The sequence below is a fragment of the Python bivittatus genome, unplaced genomic scaffold, assembly GCF_059951505.1.
Source record: "Python bivittatus isolate LINGU-HERP-01145 unplaced genomic scaffold, Pbiv_v1 ctg000330_np1212, whole genome shotgun sequence".
NCBI lineage: Eukaryota > Metazoa > Chordata > Lepidosauria > Squamata > Pythonidae > Python > Python bivittatus.
Genome location: NW_028277058.1, coordinates 36,066,208 through 36,085,643, shown reverse-complemented (window position 1 = coordinate 36,085,643; position 19,436 = coordinate 36,066,208). Strand labels below are relative to the sequence as shown.

Sequence of the window (19,436 nt, the reverse complement as noted above, 5' to 3'; positions counted from 1 at the left end):
TGAGGGTTAAAGCAGAACTACTCCTATTTCTGGGGCCCCCATCTTATCTCTTCCAATCCCTCATCCCGGTGCTTACTCTCATTCATTTTTATTTCTTCTCCTCCCCAATCCCCATGTGCAAATTTTCCCTCCTTCTCTACCTTTTCTCTCCCTAATACTTATTCTTGTTCCCCCCCTCCCACCACAGCTGTACATTTAAAAACACTTCCAGAGGAATTTAAGCATCAATAGAGGATAATATATGTAGCTCAGGGGTGAACTGCAGAGTCCTTGGGGTTCTCTGAGCTTGGTTGTTTTCTTGCAGACGTTTCGTTACCTGGCTAGGTAACATCTTCAGTGCTAGAAGGGAGTGGGGTCTGCTCTCTGTTTACATACAGAAGCTACTGTATACAGTATATTATATATACTGCATATAAACAGAGTAGCTACTGTATATAAACAGAGAACAAACCCCACTCCCTTCTAGCACTGAAGATGTTACCTAGCCAAGTAACGAAATGTCTGCAAGAAAACAACCAAGCTCAGAGAATTTAAGCATGCTGCAGATCAAAGTTGCAGTCACATCCAGCACCTTCCTTTCACTAAGATGCTTCATGGCCCACAGGGACCAGCCCACTCAGAGGCTCTCTGGGAAAATAATTATGTGATATATGACTGAGATTTAACCCCAGAGTATAGCCAGTCTCTTCTGATTTTATTTTAAAAGACTCAGCATAGCAACTGGATTGGTGAACCTCAAGACCACAAGGTTCCAGACTTGCAAGCTATGTTCTGGTCCTAGCAGGACCACAGGAAGCTTGGTCAACATCTATAAGTAACAATATATTGTTGTTTTGAGCTTAAAACAATAAAACTTCTTGTATTCAACTGTTGTATGCTGCTCAGAGTCACTTTTTGTGAGATGGGTGGCCATATAAATTTGATGGATGGATGGATGGATGGATGGATGGATGGATAGATAGATAGATAGATAGATAGATAGATAGATAGATAGATAGATAGATAGATAGATAGATAGATAGATAAAACAAGTTATTCCACAAGTTATTCTTGAAGTATTTCAAGCTTAAAACAATTCTTTTTCAAGTTAACAATAGTTGTTTTGAGTTCAAATCAAAGCTGTTTCAAAGTCAAAATACTTCTGTAATAGTCAGAAAACTCTGTTTCAAGTTCAAAACATTTCACATTTAAAATGTTTTGCACCCCCTAATAACAGAGAATGCAAGAAGATGCCTGCTCTTGGACGTATTCAAAATAAAACTGCAAGACAATACATTTTAAAAGCATTTGTTCTTGTCTTAAACATCAAACCTGTAGCAATACATACTGTATGTTAATCCCAAGTCATTCATCTTCTTGACATTTGTCACTGTTACCATAGATAACTAGGATCTACTCCCATTTTCTTATTCATAACAGTCATTATTCAGAGAGAGAGAAAAGTGTTTACATGTGGTTTGCAAGATACAAAGAATCTCCCCTTGCCTCCCCTAAATTCTATGGAGTTGAGGTTATTATTATTCAAAATTAAAGAGGAGGACTTAAGTCTGAAAGATATAATGCACTGGCCAGCAATGAAATTAATAGCCAAGGTTTGCAGCTGGATGAAAGTATTAATAATAATAATGTTAAGGCTAAATGTACTTATCCTTCTGCAATACAAGGATTGGTACATGTGAATTCATTATAAATCTGAGTGGTTTACAGATCTGAGGAAGTAACCTGATCACAGGAGCTCAGCAGGACTTGACAAAGATATATCAGTAAAGTTCAGTAAAGAAATGTACACATGCCCTATGCTGATGCTTCTCTGAAGAAATAACACCCTCTTAATGACTTGCCATTACATATATCTTAAACCAGCTGTCTTTTGTCAGAGGCAAGGAAAAGGATGAATTGCTTTATGTGTAACACATCTGAGACAGAAATAGATGGAAGATCAAGAAAGCTGGACAGCTACCATTCATAACTCTCTCCTTGTTGTGAAGTTATAGCCTGACAGTTTCATCCATTGGTTGATTAATTGATCCTCACTACAAAACATGACAACTGAAACTCTCCTCCATTCCAAGGTTACACCTTCTTGTGCACAGTCTCTTCAGTTTTTGACAGCATTGCTTTCTTGAGCCAAACTAATTAGGAAAAGGTTGAACCAGTTTAGGTGCGAAAAAACAACCCAGAGCCAAACCCCAATTAACCTCAAATGCTAACAAAATTGGAGCTGGACAAAAGTTCCAATCGTGTTACTCTTCAAATCCACCTACATTTTTATGATTATTTTATACTTCATGACAGAAAACTGAAGTTGTAGAAAGCAACACACACAAATTGCTTCTCTCTAGATGTTCACAGTTCACCAAAAAAATCAAAGATCCTGGAACTGTTATCAAAGAAGTGGTGATATGAAGATATTTTCAGCCCAGTTTTGTAGCCACAGATTAACGTTTCTCAAAAGAAACTCTAGATAATGCTATTCTTTTCAAATTGGCTTACAACAGCCTTCTCACTGAATTCCTCACTAGCAAAGCCAAAGGGAATTCTGGAGTTACAATCCCAAAACAGCTACTAGATGTCAGAATATGAGAGGCTGACTAACCCAAATATAAAGGAATTGTATTTGGGAGGATCCGGCTCACTGGTTTGAACCAGAATATCTATGTATCATTACATGATTTGTATTGCCATTGTCTCTGAAATGATTTTGATGGAGACACATGTCTGGATTATGCAATACAGCCATAAAAATGTGAGGGTCTTTGAAAATCCATTATATTATAGAAAGTAAAGGGTTTGCATCCAGTCTATTGCTTTAATTTGCATAGTTTGTTGAAACCAGTTTCATTAAAGTGATCAACATCCCATAAGGAGACCTTCATTTCACTTTTTCATACTGACTCTCTCTCCCTAATTAAATTAAATTGCAACAAGCTATTCTTAAATGTAAAACTGTACATTCACTGAGGGGCTGGCACTTTTTAATTATATTAAAGTACATTTATTATTACAACAGTTGTTCAGAGATTAACTAAATATGATAGCAGCAAATCCTGCATAAAAATGGAGGCTCTTCCTATATTTCTATGAAGAGGATGGGCTTAAAAAGCTGAAAGAAGATGTTGAATTCTTCCATTCCCCCAACTGCTTTTTGCCCCCAGTGAAGTTCTAGGGCAAAATTGCCCTATTAACAAAAATGATTAAGGAGGAGAGTTGGTTTGGGAGAAAAGTAGCAAAAAAATTATGTAATCTGCCACTACTTGGGTATGTGATTAACTTGAATAAGAGCCTGTTTTATTTTGAAAAGATTGATTGTGTATGGTATTCTCAAACTAGGGTTTGTATTTTTGTTACCTTACAAATAGTATATATTTTTATTAGCTTTCAAATTTATTAGCCTTACAATTCCTGTAAGAGTATAATATTAGGTGTTTTCAATCTACCATGCCTGTTTCTTGTATAGTATTTAAAATATATACTACAGCATATATATTTATATATTTTTAGTATATAAAAAAGAGAGCCAGTTTGGTATAATGGTTAAGGCATCAGGCTAGAAACTGGGAGACCATGAAATTAATATATTTTATTCAGAATTTAAAATTTTATGTCAGTACAATAAAAGTCAGGATAAAAGACAAAATAAAAATGGGATCAGTTGGGTATCTATTTATATATACAGTCATTCTAACTGTTTCATTAAGAGGGAAAGAAGCTATGGGACTTGTCTGTGGCTCTTTTTTTTTTTTTTTGCTGCTATGAGCAATTTTCCTAGTAGGCAAAGGCAAGCCATCCCTTCTGCTTCCCTCCTCATTAACACTTACACTCATCACCTTTTCCAGTCCCAATCTTTTCTGGTCCTCTCTCCCAGAGCCAGATATAATTCCAAGCTCTAGGCTGCTGCTGCTGCTGCTGCTGCTGCTGCTGCTTCTTCTTCTTCTTCTTCTTCTTCTTCTTCTTCTTCTTCTTCTTCTTCTTCTTCTTCTTCTTCTTCTTCTTCTTCTTCTTTGTAATAATTTTATTAAGAATTATATTATACAAATAAAACTAATACAAACTATAAAAGGTAAAAAATACAAAAACAATAAAGAAAAATATATAGAAAAATTAAAAGTGCAGAAGAGAAAAAGAAAAAAGAAAAAAAGAAAAAGAAAAAAGAGCCTCCTCCTTCATCCCCAGCAAGTATAGTAAACATTAGCAGCTTATCACCCTCTCTTAAAATACAACCAACCGTCTCTTCTTCCCATATCCCACCCCATCCTCTATAAACAAATTTTTAAAACCTCATCACTCCATCTTAATCAGCAAAAAGTCCATTAAGAGTTCAGAAGTAACAACATAACTATTGCAAACCATATCTAATAAGCCCATTTTGAATCCTTCCTTTTACATTTATTTCTGATTTTCTATTGAAACAAATCCCATCTCATTTCTTCAAATAAACAAAACATCATCATCCAGTCCTAGTCCACATAAGTCCATTAGAAATAGTAATCCATTTTAACCGTGATCAAAAAAACTGACTCTGTAATCTTTCCCCTTTCTCATAACAATCTTTAGTCCCCTCAGAAATCTCCAAACATCTGTTTTCTTTTCATGCTTTCTTTGTCTCTTCTCACAAAATCATTGGTAACTTTTGCAAGCCCCTTTTGTACATCCAGTATAAAGAGGTTATCCACATCACTTTTCATATTTTCACTGTCTCTTCTCACAAAATCGACAGCTTTAACAAATCCCTTTTGTAAATCCCAAATAAAGAGGTTAACCAAATCACTCTTCTTGTTTAGTATTTGTATGTCTTTTTAATTGTTAAAACATCAGCTGGTTTCACTTGTATATCCAACAGTTCATCTTTTTGTGAATCCACTGTTCCATCTTTTTCCATCTACTTATACATTTTAAAGTCCCCATTTAGATCAATTTCAACTTTATTCAATAAAACTTGTTCCTCTTCCATAACACTATCCAGTTTATCTATCATGGCAGATAACTTTAAAATTATTTTTTGCACCCAAAAGTCACATATCTCTCTCAATGAATCCACTGATACATTCACTTCCTTCTGGTGCCCTCTAGAGACCAATCTTCAAAGTCATCTTATCAGGTTTTTTTGTTTTCAAATGTAAACGTAGAAAGTTTCCTATGAGAAGGATCCTTTTAATTAACTTCAAGGTCTTCGTTCAAGTCCATCTATACCCTAAATCTGTTTAAAACTTTCTAAAATCAATACTCTAATCACCCTTTTGCTGTATATTCCAAAAAAGAAATTTTTTACAAAATCTTACACTCGTAATTTTCTTTCTTAAAGGACTGAAGGAAAAAAACCTCACACAGTGAATACAACAAAGCTTATGATTCTGAAGGTTCTCAATCCCTGAAAAGCAATTAAAAAAGTAAAATTGAAAATGATTAAGGAGTGAGATTTGGTCAGACCTTGAGTTCGTGGAAGACTACATTAACAGGTATGAGCTCGGTGAAATCCCGCAACTCCCAGCTGATTGCAAGTGGCCACAAAAACCTCAGTTCCTGCCATCTACTCACAGAAAACAGATGTCTGGAGTACATATGGGTGATTTCAAAGATCTCTTCTTTCTCCAGAAAGACTTTGGTAGTCCAGCAAAGCCGCCATTTTTGGCCGTAATGTCTCCCGCTGTTTTTGTCCATAATGTCTCCCACTGTTCTGCAGGATGTCAGTTTGCCATTTCCTCACTGGAAGCTTCCCTGCCTTCTAGGTTTCTATCCCTGTCTTAGGCTATTTGCAAACTAAGAGTGCAGCCATTGCCTAAACCTTGTGAATTTGGAATCAAAAACATAAGCAATGGTTTATGCCTCTCTTTAACTTCTAAGTTTCAGAATCTTTTCTTGGAGGGGAGGGCATGTGGGGGAATCATGGGATGTTTCTTGAATACCTTAACCAATCTGGGATATGTTTGCTGTCTTCAAACTAGTTGATTATAGTCCCCTCCTCCACAGAAAGAAAACGGACTTGTTAGCAGTCTTCTCCTCAACCTTGTGATCCATTTATATGTGTACAGTACTGTAACTCAAGAAAGACTTTATCAGGAAATCCCAGGGCAGTGGGTTAGATTGGAAATATTGGGGGGGGGGGGACATCCTGGAAGAAGACAATGGGAGTCCATATTGTTATTAAAAACTATTTGGAAATCACCATGAGTCAAGCTTGACTTGAAAGACACTTTACTTTTTAATGAACACAATACTTTTTCTTTTTTAACTTAAGCAGCTGGTTGGTTGTAAGAATGCCTGCCAGGCTGTCCTATGAGCAGGGCAAAAATGGTATGGTAAGCGCTAGAGTAGGAATGGAGAATTCAGAAACTATTATTTTTCTGGCAATAGATGATCCTTGCTGCTGTTCTTGCTGGACAATGCAGAAAAACCCTTTCCTTCTCCTGCTTCACATACCCATACTTGGAACCCAGCTGACTGATCAAAAGAATGGCTAGAAAGTTTTCCTGCATAGGTGGAAGAGTGATATGGCCAAGACTTGGCATGGAGAAATCCAGAGGGGAAGGAATTAATATGCAAACAATATTGTTTGGGAAAGTGCCAAAGAAGAAGTGTTATGAGATGTCTTCTTGTTGGAATGTTTGTAAGAATAGGACAAGTTCCTGAGAGAGGGTCCATACCAGTGCGTTGTCTGGAAGGGCACTGAGATGTAGGAAGAGGTTTCTGACTGGTAGGTGATGTGCTTGTATAGTATAGCTGTAGATCTATCAAAAGGGCTTTCTTAAGAGTATCTATTAGTATACCTACACATCACAAAAATATCTACCTATAACCTTATATTAAAATATTTATTTTTGCTGTTTTTGTATGCCCATCAGGTAATTTACTCTTGTAAATTATGCTTGTTGTGAGAAATAATAGCAGTTTTTTGTATAAAGCTGAACATAGCATAAATTCAATCAGTTATATTTTTGCAGCCCCTCAAAGCTGACAGAATTATATCAGCCAACAAAAGGCATAATTTCATTCACAGTTTGAAAGAGGCCTTAATATCCAGTAAGATAAAAACCTTCTGAGGAATGTAAAATAAATGCAAATCAGTGTCTAAAAACATCAGGGAACACTCCCTTACATTTAAAGAAGAATGAACCATTAACAGAAAAGCTTTCATAATAAGCCCAATGATGACTGGAAAATATAAGAAAACAAGTACAAATTGCTTATACTTCATAGGATGAAGATATGGGGGTGTGTCTCAAAACTAAATTTCCTGACCAATAATGTTTAGCCATGTTGAGCAAGGGAAAGTTTAAGGCTAAGGTCTTATTGTAATACCAGTGTGTCAATCAAGCTGACTACTGCATAGGATGTTTCCATTACTTATACAGCCAATCCTTGGCAATGAAAAAACAGTTAATCCATCATCTATCAGATTGTTTGAAGATGGTTTGTTTCACAGAGTCTCACTGAAGCTGTAAATATTGGAACCAACCCTTTTGTAAGCAAAACTCATAATTTAATGTTTACCCAGAGCTATTCCTGTTAAGAAATCTAATTTCAAGTTTCATGTTTTGCAGCTTGGAGGCAGAAAAATGAAAATGTATCTCCATTTCATTCCAAAACATAATGCAAAACATATTTGTAGTCCCTAAGCATTTTTTTAGTTTTTTTAAAAAATTGTTATTGCCACAGGGATATTTGGACGTAAGAAGCTGCCTTGTACAGAATCAGCCATCTAGCTCAGTATTGTTGACAATGAGAGATGGTGGCTTTTCTCCATTTCAGACTAGGTATCCTACTTGGCAGTGCCAAGGATTGAGCTTGAAAAACCTTCTATAAGCAAAAATAATAAAACAAAAATATTTAAGATTCAGGATACAGATAGAAGGTGAGCAATCTGCAGATATAGTGGTACCTCGGTTCATGAACGCTTCTGTTCACGAACAATTCGGTTCGCGACTAGCACCGTTCGCAAAATTTTGCTTCCATTCGTGAACTCTGCATCGGGTGACGAACATGACCCACGGCCATTTTCCCTGCTGTGACACATGGTTGTGGCTTCCTGTAGAGAGGGGGACTCTCCCTCCAAACAATAACCGTCTCCCCACCCGCCTTCCTCTCCTCCACACCAGAAGTCAAGCAAGGTTAGTGTTCTCTCTCTTCATACTGTACTGTAATGTATTTTGTTTCATATTTTTGTGGTTTAAAAAAAAATACATACTGTATGGTTCAGAACGGATTAACCATATTTACATTGAACCTTATGGGAAAATTTGATTCGGTTGGCGACCAATTCGGTTCGCAACCAGAGTCGTGGAACAAATTAAGTTCGTGAACCGAGGTACCACTGTACTTATTGCATGGAGAGCCTCTGCTCTTTTTGGAATCCTAATTCCCGAAACTACGTTAAGTTCCCCAAACCACAGCTCATATAATCACTCAGACATCATAGCCCAGTTGCAAAAAGAAGGATTTTGCAGAGTCAGTAACTGGGCAGCAGCATGTCTGTTGAAAAATAAAATGTTGGAGCAAAGGAGGCCTTTGTAAAATTTATCAATCAGTTCTCACTTTTTAAAAATAATACATTTCTAAACATTTAAAAATTATCCAGCCAATGCATGCAGATACACATATTTCAAAAGTGGAATAGTAACAGAGAAAGACTGTGAGCTATTCCAGGCCTACAAACAGTGTTCTGAGTTCACTACTGTGAGTTCAGATTAACTCATGAATACTATGGCAACTATGGCATTAATTTATAAGCAGCCCTGTCAAGACAGCTAACAATGTAAAATAAGATTTAAAAATGAATCATTTTAAACAAAACAAAAAGCACATACTTCCACTAAAACCCACCTCTGTAGAAAACTACCTTCAGTGCCAAAGACATACCTGAATAAGAGAATCTTTGTCCACTTACCAAAGGTAACAGAGAAGTAGCTATTTTGACTTCCAAACCCTGCTGAACAGCCATTAAAAGGCCCTTGTACCAAATCTGCCTCTAATGGGGGTGAGACTGAGAGAAGGGTGTCTCCTGAAGATCTTATAGCCCAGGGAGGCACCTGGTATATAAGAAATTAGACGTTTCAAATAATCTGATCCCATGCTGGTCATAACCAGCACTGAATTTTTTTTTTAGAAAGGGACTAGAAGCTCCTTTTTAATGAAGGGTTGCATTTTTTGTTTGTTTGTTTGATTACATGCATCCTTCTTCAGAAGACTCTGGATGGCTCATATAATTAATAAAAAACATAATCCACCACAATCAATTAAATAATTATATCAGATATGTTAAGTACTAACCTAACAACTATTTTTTTTAAAAAAACCAAAATTTAAAAACCCTTAAGAATAAAAGCAGCCCAATGACTTGGTGGCACCTAATCCTCAAACACAAAACAGAAAAGCACCATCTTTGCTACTTTTTTACATGCTAACAACCATCCCAGGTTTTGTAGAAGTTACAAATCATTTCCCATGTATCCCATGTCTCTTGTATAAATAATATTTCTACAAGAGACATGGGATACCGAGTCCTTACAGAGATCTCATTCATTACTGGCCCATCCAAGTCTGAAGAGAGGCTGATCTTTAGGGCGTATCAGTATCCTATTATCTGATTCCTTGCACATTCAAACGGTGTCTGTCTTCAGATGTGACCAACTAGCAATAACAGTCTCTAGCCTAATTAATTCAGCTAAATTTTTTCCGGTAAATGTCTATTTTCCTCCAGAAAGACTAATAGCCCAAATTAATAAGTGCTAGGACTGTTTTGAAACCTGGTTTAGTGACCTAATTGTGCAGCATCCTGATTTTATTTTGCTATTGGCTGGTAAATTTAAGGGCAGAATAGGGCCAAATGATAAGGCTTTATAACAACAATCTGATGCCCCATATTCTTCCCTTTATGGGGATACCTCACAAAAGTCAAAAGATAATGGTAGTAACATGGGTGGATGGAGACTATATTTACTGACAGTAACATTTGATGTAAAAATATTAAATGGCTGTATGCCTGGTGACTGAAAAGCAGCTCACCTTCTGGAGTTCCCAAGGACTGTCTACCCTTGATCATATGTTAATACTGAAAAGCAACCTATCTTTGTGTCAGGATTTTAGAGTGGTATTTCATGAAGGGAGTGACCACCTCTTAATACTGGGCCTCATTACCCTGGCTGGTATCAGGCAGAATAGACAACAGGACCCTAAGCCCTTATCTGCCAATGGCAGTTATATCAGGCCAAAATGGATAAACAAGTTAGCTTCTGCTGCATCCCGGTTTTTTAATGTCCCCCAAACTGTCCTCTTATGGCAGTCTCTGTGGATTTCAAGTAGCTATAATGAAACAGTTTCTGTCTTTCAAAGTCTTACTAGTGTCGCCCAAAATTATATCCAGCCTACAGTTCCACCACCTATGCATCGACCAGTTAGGAGATCTAAACCATGGTTTGATAAAGAATGTGCTTTGGTTAAAACCCAGGTAATGCAGGCATATAAGAGGGCATGTTTAACTAATAATCCCTAGTCCTATGAAATCTTTTATAAGCATAAAAGGAGATATACGAAGCTATTAAAGAAAAAAAAAAGAATAAATACACCCAGGAATCCTGAGCAGGGATTCAGCAGGCAGTAACAAACAAAAATCATAAGTTATTTTGGCTTCTAATATCAAAAACTAAAGTTAACGCAAAGCCAGAAAATGATATTAATTCAATCCCCCTTCACACCTGGTACAGGCATTTTCAAAGTGTATTTTCAGCTACCCAAGACTGCATATCAAACATTCTGGTATTAGAGGACCCTATTCCAGAGTGGCCATTAGTAACCCATGCGGAAATACAAAAACTAATTGAGTACCAAAGAATAATAAAGCTCCTGGTTCAGATTTAATTCCTCTAGAATTCTTAAAATTAAATCCACCATGGTGGGCTTCAGTGTTAGCCCCACTTTTCACCACTATAAATTCCTCCATGGTCATTCCTAAAAACTGGCTTAATTCCATCACTCTCCCAACAGATAAGAAAGGAGTCAAACGAGATTCTGCCAACTACCATCCAATTAGTTTTCTCTCTGTAATTAGTAAACTTTATGCTAGATTTCTGTGCCACAAATTACAGCACTGGATGTATTCCGAGAACATTATGGTGCCAGAAAAGGCAGGATTTAGGGATGGACATTCAATAATAAATCAGTGCCTATATGAGACAGCATCTGGCAGAAAAATACTATAAATTTTCAAATGGAGCTCTTTTTGCTGCCTTTAAAGGAGGCTTTTGATTCCATTCCCTGAGAAAAACTTTGGAGGAAACTAGCTAACTCATCAGTCGATCATCATAGATTATTCAGTTACATTGCAATACCACTACACACATTAAAGGCACTAATTTTAGTGATCTAGCAGAGCCTATCCCCACTCATAAAGGAGTTAAGCAAGGATGTATACTAGCCCCCCTATTGTTTAACCTTGACATTAATGATACTGTTGTGGCTTTTGCCAATCCAGACTTCCATCCTTCACATTTCACCCATTCTCCAATCCCAATTCTGAATGTGGATGACACAGCTGTTCTTTTGGTTTCAAAAACTGAGCTATGTAAAAGTCTCAAGGAACTTTCAAGATATCGTGATAGAGAATACCTCGAAATAAACTACCAAAAATCAAAAGTTCTGTTTTTGCCAGAAGATGCCCTGATAATCCATCAACCTGGTCAGTTAATGGCAGACTCATTGAGCAGGTGAAATCATTTAAATACCTAGGTATTCACTTCCAATCCTCCATATGCTGGGGTCATCAAATGAGAGAGTTAGCTATGAAAGGTCAAAAACTATCTCTAGCGATCAACAAATTTGCTAATTGACAGGGGAGAAACTTCATCCTTGCAGCAGTTAAACTATTCAAGATCAAAGTTCTTGGCATGCTGCTATATGGATCTTAGACATGTATTTACAAAAATTTCTCATTCCTTGAATGTATACAAACATAATTATTTAAATCAATAGCATACACCCCATACTTTACTTCTAATACCATTACAAGATTAGAACTAGGTTCATCTCATTCGAGGCTTAGGCAAGATTATATTGTCTAAGATTCTGGGAGAAACAAATCATTTGGGGAACCTCATTGGTACATCTTGTTCTATAGGATATACATCAGTCTACTCTGAAAAAACAAATAGGCCGAGATCTGAGTGTGGTCAATACCAGCCTCACTTGCTTTAGGCCTAGAAAAAAAACGTGGTAGAACTTAAGCAGAGGGTATGGGAGTTAGATATTTAGGTAGACAGCCAAACTTTCCCATGTCTCATTGCTCTCTCCCCCTGGACACTCCCCAATTACTTCTATAAGAATCTGCATACCTCACATAGAAGGGTCTTCTCCTATCCTATATAGATGGATGCTCTCCATACTAGGGTGACAGCTGGTTGATATGCCAACCTTCCATATCTATTTGCTTAAACACAGAGGTTGAGTCTGTTTCACACATCTTTTTAAATTGCCCACTGTACTGGCACTAGCGATCAGAGCTAATACACCCACTCTTGAGTCTGATAAATGCCACTCATGACAAAGAGATTGAGGTATTCTTATTAAATGACCAATACCCAGGTGTTCTGAAGGTAGCAGCAAAATTTCTATTTATAGTCTAAGCTTATAGAAATCATTTGCTGACTTCAATGAAATGTTAACTTTATAGGGGGGGTTTTCCCCTTTTATATACTGTATGTACTGTTATTTATGCATGTATTAATGGTATGCTGTATTTTAAACTCTGTAAGTCTTGAACCAAGTAAATAACTGACTAACAACCATCCAGACCTTGGAGGGCAGGCCATAATCAAAAAGGGCTGCTTTCAGACTCCCGCCCCCCTCACATTCCATGGAAGGGGGTCTAATGCATCCCTTCCCAGACTGAATTCTCAAGACAGGCAGATTCTACCCTGCAGATAACTAGGGCCCAAACCATGAAGGGCTTCATAGCTCAAAACCAGCACTTTGAATTGTACTCAAAAGTATGATGGCAACCAGTGCTACAGGGGTTGCCCTGCTGAAGCAGATCCTCGCTCCTCCCCATCGCCACCTGCAAGCATGCAGCTGCATTCTGTATCAACTGAATTTTCTGCGTAGTCTTTAAAGGCAGCCCTAAGCAGAATTGCCTGCTTCTTATAACTAACTAATTTAATAACGTTGCTCTGATCGAGGCTGAATGCCCTACTGGAGTCTTCCAAACAGGTGGTGGAAGGGCACACAGCGGTCTTCAAAGTATCAAAGATCAAAGATAGGAGATCACACAAACAGAGCAAAAGAAAACGGAGTCAAGATGTAAAGCAGGAGCATAAGCTGTAATGTCAAGTACTGTAGCAGCAATCAAAAAGGAACAAGGGTTTATAACTGTTGACTAAGGTTATTACAGCTGATGTATCTCTTGCCCTTCTTCTGTTTCAGCTTGTTCTGTTGCAAGTAGCTGCAGGAAGTTTGATTCTTTCTTCATTTTGCCCCCCGACCCCACCCCAAGCAGGATTTTCAGGTTCTACCTCTGGCACTCTACACACACGTCTTTGCTCTCATGAATTTAGGAATATTCCACATTGTTCCAAGCCTAGGGTTACCAGATATCTGAATAGGCAAAGAAGGACACAGACAATCCGAGGACAAATGAGGGGGGAAAGGAAGACATACTAACTGTTTAACTTTCTTGGTATCCGCAAGAAAAATACAGAAAAAAAACTGCAAAAAAGAAAGTACTTAGGCCTACATGTATGTGAAATTATTTTTTCCAGTATCAGAAAGACTGGTTTTTCAATTGCAATATTTTTCCAACTAATCTTTATTTTCAATAACATATGCTAGCAATAATATAGAATCGACAACGATGTACTTTTCAAATTTCACTATAGAAACATATGATGAGTCATGTGATCTACAGACTACAGTAATCATAGATTTGAAGGGGCTGGATTGAAGCCAATTGCCGGAATTGGCAAATAAAATTAAATAATGTAAATCTAGATGTCGAGTCTATCAACAGACAAAGGAAAGAAAGAAGCGGACAATTTACAAGCTCATGATACATGAACGTTTGAATTACTACTGTTGTGAAAACAGTCAATAATAATAATAAATTAAATGTATATGATTTAATGAATAAGTAATTAAAAAACAAAACACTGAAAAAGCCAGACAATATTTGATTTTAAGGCTCTGCTTGCTGGAAGGAGGATATAAGGACAAAAAGGAGGACGTATCCTCCTTTTGCCAGATGCCTGGTACTTTATCCAGACCCCAGTCAGCTTCTTAGTTGATCACATTCCAGGTATGGCTGAAGGAAATCTATCATCATCTGCTCTTGGAAATAGCAATATTGGCTGAATAGCCTCTTCTTCCTCATCTGACTCATCTAAATCTGATAGGAGCATTAGCTAAAGTTTCTAAACACTTGAAACACAAGGCAATTCTACATAAAGCATATTATAATAACCCATGGAGGATGTAACTAAATTACTATGAGTAACTAAACTCAATGAGTCTGGGTGGCTCACAACAATCAAACAAAGAAATTACCATAAAATCAATAAAAAATAAAAAATGGCAAGCACTATGAAGCAAGGGGTCTCGCTGTCCCTCGCCAAAGGCCTGGGTGAAGAGCCAGGTCTTCATGGCTCTTCTAAATGACAGCAGAATGGGGGCCATCTGGATCTCTGGGGAACCTCTTTCCACAGTTCCAGAAACAGGTTTGCTCTGATAATTGGATAGGCTGGCACCAGATCTACCACAATACACAGCCCAGATCTTGAGAAATTTGTATAGCAGGATTACCTTTGTTTCTTGGTGAGTGAACTTGGAGTTAAGAGAATACATAGGCATTTAGAATGACAGGAAGGGAGATAGTTCTGCATAGTTCCTATTCCTACTAGAAGTGCTTCTGCGTTATCTAGATTAAGCAACAATTTGTTTTCCTTCATTCAGTACATTACTGACATCAATTGTCTTAGAACTTGAACAGCTTCATTGGACCAACACTTGAGGTTTTTAGCCACAGATGGAAAGTAATCATCTGGATCTGAAGCTTATCCCTGAAAAAGAAATGGTTGGCTAAAAGTATACCAGTTTCTGCCATGGGTGACCAGCTGCCCAAAATATTAAGTCACCAGGATTGCAACCAACCTGCTCTTTGATATTCTCAGGTGTTTGCTTTTAATTAAATGTGCAATTAGATACATATCTACAATTCTATAATAGAATTTCTGTTCTATTCTAAGCATACATGCAGGTTATAATTAAAATAAAGTAGAAGTTGTATAATATTAACCAATGAAAAAAATGGCTGATCAACAATTTTAAAGTAAAGTAAAATCAAACCCTAACCAAGTTGACTGATTTCTCCTCATCTCTGCTTCAAAAATCATTTCATGCGGACTGCAGTGCTTCTCTACAGAATGCTCATGAATATTTCAGAGATGAAGTAAAGTTGCATAATTTACATCAGAAGTCACCAGGCTTAGACTCTCTGGAAAGGGGTTAGAAAGCAGCCTCAAACTAAGGCCCAGTATTAGGTAGGATGGACTAGAGATGGCTATTATAGATCATGTGACCCTTTTCATGACAAATTATCAAAGTTATGAAAAACATGGTGTTCTACAGTATTTCTGTTATGGAATATGCCACTAAGTAACAAAAACAATAGGGATGTATTATAATGCTGCATGCTATAAATTCAGATTTCATTCATATGTACTATTTTACAGTCCTCGACCTACTCCTGTGGAAATATTCTTACAAATACCTAGTGTCGAGCGTCAGGGAGATGACCTTGAAGGAAATAGGCAACTATCATTATATAAGCAAAGAGGGCTGAAATATTTCTCAAGTCCTGAGAAGCAAGATAGTGTCTGGAAGTGGAAGACTCAGGCATGCTCCTTCCTGATTCACTGGGATATAAGAGAGGGGAGGTAAAGCACAATCAGGCTTGCAAAATTCTGTTATTGTAGCCTATCACAATAAAGTATAGCCCTAATCTTTCTGTGGAGTCAGTCTCCTAATCTGGTCTATCTCGTAGGGCTGGCATCCATACATGGAGCAGATACATCATCAGATACAAATTTGACAGGTTCATGTAGTCCTCCAAAGCTTTGTCAAAATCAATGTGTTAATCATCTGAGTTGATACATTCCTCCCAAAAGTCAAGTAGTAAAGTTATTTCCCAATTGGAACCTACTGAAAACCATAGACTTTCCTTGTGTGGTTATTGCAAGAAATATAGAGTTAATGATATATCTAGCATGAATATTATTAATATTTAAAAAGAAAAAGAGCAAGCTGTAAAAATATCCTAATGGTATTGTGTAAAGCAGTCAGTTAATAAAAGGATAAATATATTTTAACAAAGAATGAAATGCATTAACAAATAATGGGCTGTATTCTGTAGATTTTTGTGATCTGGTTGTCTATTTCATCTGCTCACACTACAGTATAGTGTTGCTTTTCACTCCCTAAACTGAGCCACTTCCTGTGTTGCTGTTGGGAGCCTCAGTAGGGAGGAGCAGCAGATCAATCTACTAAAAGTTGACTCTGATCTTCTTTTCAAATCTTACCACAGTCATGCTAGCAGGAAATGGTAAGAGTGGCTTATGTCTACTTCAGCAACAGAACAAGATGCAATCAGCCAGTACTACTGCATGATCATGTGTTGATTGTACGTTTGATTCATCTCAACGCATTATTAGAAGCTAAAGGTACAATTAGTAATAAAGCACATATGTATTAATATTGCTGCCTCTTGCTTGGTAAATACCTGTGCATAATACACATTTTACAATGATAATGTAGTGGGAAAAATAAAGGATCCATTACAGACAAAATTGATGAAGCTGCTATCAGTATCAATTCCAGTTTTGATATTTATGAAAATTGATAACTCCTATAATTAATGATATCTCTCAAAAACTATTTTGGTAGAAATCCTATTTCCTCCTTTCATAATTAGGTCAGACCTGCCTTTTTCTAACTTTCTAACAGTATTCTTTGCTGTGGAAATTGCTGGACACCACTGTATTTACATGGATTTGAAAGTTCAATGCTACTGCAATGCAGTGCTCATGAAGGTTCCTATGAGCATAATTCGGCATCATTTGGGCCTCTGATGGATGATGATTAGACACTGTGCACGCAAGGGAGTTGTATTAGGTTGGATGACAGAATGGAACTGTCTAGGTTTTGCCTTGTGTTGATCTGTGGCCAAGACAATGATTGAATTGGTGATAGTACTTTTCAGGGAAGCTGTAGAATTACTCTTAGTGTTACTGCATTTACCTTTTGCTTCTGTGATTGTTATACAATACTATTGAATCAGCTGTTGGTTGCATTTAGGATTGTGTCTATGTTAACTGAAGCTGGTTATGGCAAAGCCACCACTTCAGTGAAACCAGATGACTGGAATGCTTCCATGGCTGGTACCATAAATGACAACATCATTGCCTTACAAATTCAACCAAAGATTCCTGAGCAACAGGTTAATAATAAAGGTTATTATGGACGAAAACTACAGAACAGTTATAAATAGTATCTTCTACTTCATCCTATAACAGGAGATACCATGGAAGCCATTGCCAAATTTGACTTTAATGCATCAGGAGAAGATGAGCTAAGTTTCCAGGCACGGGATGTTCTGAAGGTATGTATCAATCAACACTTCTTCAAAGAGCAATTCCACAGCATCACCTTTTCTATTCCCCAAATCCTCAAAAGCAGTTTGAAGCTAACCAACAATTATCTTCACTGCCAGTGAACTCAAAGTGCTAAAAACACTGTAATTGTTCTCTCCAGACGACCACTAAGATAGCACAAAGTGGCATTCAGCCATCCCTTACCCAGGTTAATAATTAAGTATTAATTTATCTGGTAATTTCCTCAAAATGGTGAGCACAGGCAACAAGGGAAGCTGCAATGCCACCAAGGGAATATCCCTTGGCTACCTTTAAAAAATCAGTGACTGCAGCAGCTTGATGCTGAACTCTGTAGGGAAAGGGAAGAAGCTGGTTTGAAATGAAGAATCAAGAGACAGTTTTCTGCCAATGGAGAAATCTTATAACGAAAATACTAAACAGCTTCAGCATTTCCAGTGGGAAAGGTGATTCTGAATACATTGCAAGTAAACCAGAAATAAATTGGCTTAGCTGCCAAACAGAAATGGCCTAGGTCACATAGGTGCAAAACTGATTTTGGAACAGAGCAAAGACTGGATATGGAGGTGTTTGCTGTGAAGAGATAATGCACAGGTAGTCCTCAAGTTATGACCATTTGTAGTTACAACGATGCTGAAAAAATGGACTCACAACTGGTCCCTGAAGTTACGGCCATTGCAGTGCCCCTGTGGTCACATGATCGTGATCTAGGCACTTGGCAACCCATTCACACTTACAACCAGTTGCCAAGCACTCCGCGATCACGTGATTGCCATTTGCAACCTTCCCTGCCAGCTTTCCACAAGCAAAGTCAGTGGGGAAGCCAGCAGAGGAGGTTGAAAGTCGCTCAGGTAAGTCTCCCCCAACCCACCCTGGCCTTTCTTCACTTGCATGCACCACATCCTCCTTTCCCACTTCACTCGCTCACTCACATGCACGCACCATGCCCTCTGTCCTCCTTCATTCACTCGCATGCACCACACCCCCTTCACACTGCACTGTGGCTCCGGGACTTTGCAGGAGGAAGGCTTTGCAGGAGGAAGGAGAAAGCCTCACAAATGGCCAGCAGCTTCCAACATAAGCTGCAGAGAGTTCTTTAGCACCCAGAAGCTCCCTGGAGCACTCCTTCAGTGCTGGAAGCACCCTGGAGAGTCCTTCAGTGAACAAAGGGGGAAGGAGGGTGCTGGTACATGCGAGTGAGCAAAAGGGGAAGGAGGGTGCAGTGCGTGCATGCAAGCGAAGGGGGAAGGAAGGTGTGGTACAAGCGAGCAAAGGGGGAAGGAGGGCCAAGAAGCCCCTGAGCTGCAGCATGGCAAGCAGCCTCAGAGCTGTGTGGTTCTGTGGCCGCTGGCCAGCCCACAAGGCAGAGTGCAGGGCAGACAAAAGGGCAGAGATGGATGGGAGAGATGGGCAGTTGTGGGGAGTTGGAGGCAGTCCCTTACCTTACTGAGGCTCAAGGCTGGGAGGGACCAGGCCTGGAATATGACTAAACTAATGACCTGTGGAATTTATTTAATGATGGGAGCACCGGGATTCCCATCACTAAGTGATGCAGTCACATGACATCTCACTTTATGACCGCATCGCTTAGCGATGGAAATTCCAGTCCCAGTTGTGCTCGTAAGTTGAGGACTACCTGTATATGTACTATTAATAATCAGTGCCACGAGGCATAAACTTGAACTGATTCTAAAAATATCATCTCTAGCTAAGAGACTCATTGATCACTGCAAGTTTGCAAATGTTTTTTTCCTCTTCAGTACAAGTTTTTTGTTTGTATTTCAAAGATGAGTT

At 38.1% G+C, this 19,436-nt stretch overlaps 1 protein-coding gene across 1 annotated transcript in view; it reads left to right on the top strand.

Moving 5' to 3' along the window:
• Nucleotides 1-19,436, top strand: part of GRAP2 (GRB2 related adaptor protein 2) — an 83,920-nt gene that overhangs the window by 24,983 nt on the left and 39,501 nt on the right. The window contains exon 2 of the mRNA XM_088141023.1: nt 17,547-17,632. Coding sequence (XP_087997149.1) covers nt 17,547-17,632 — 86 coding nt within the window. The remainder of the gene's footprint in view (nt 1-17,546; nt 17,633-19,436) is intronic.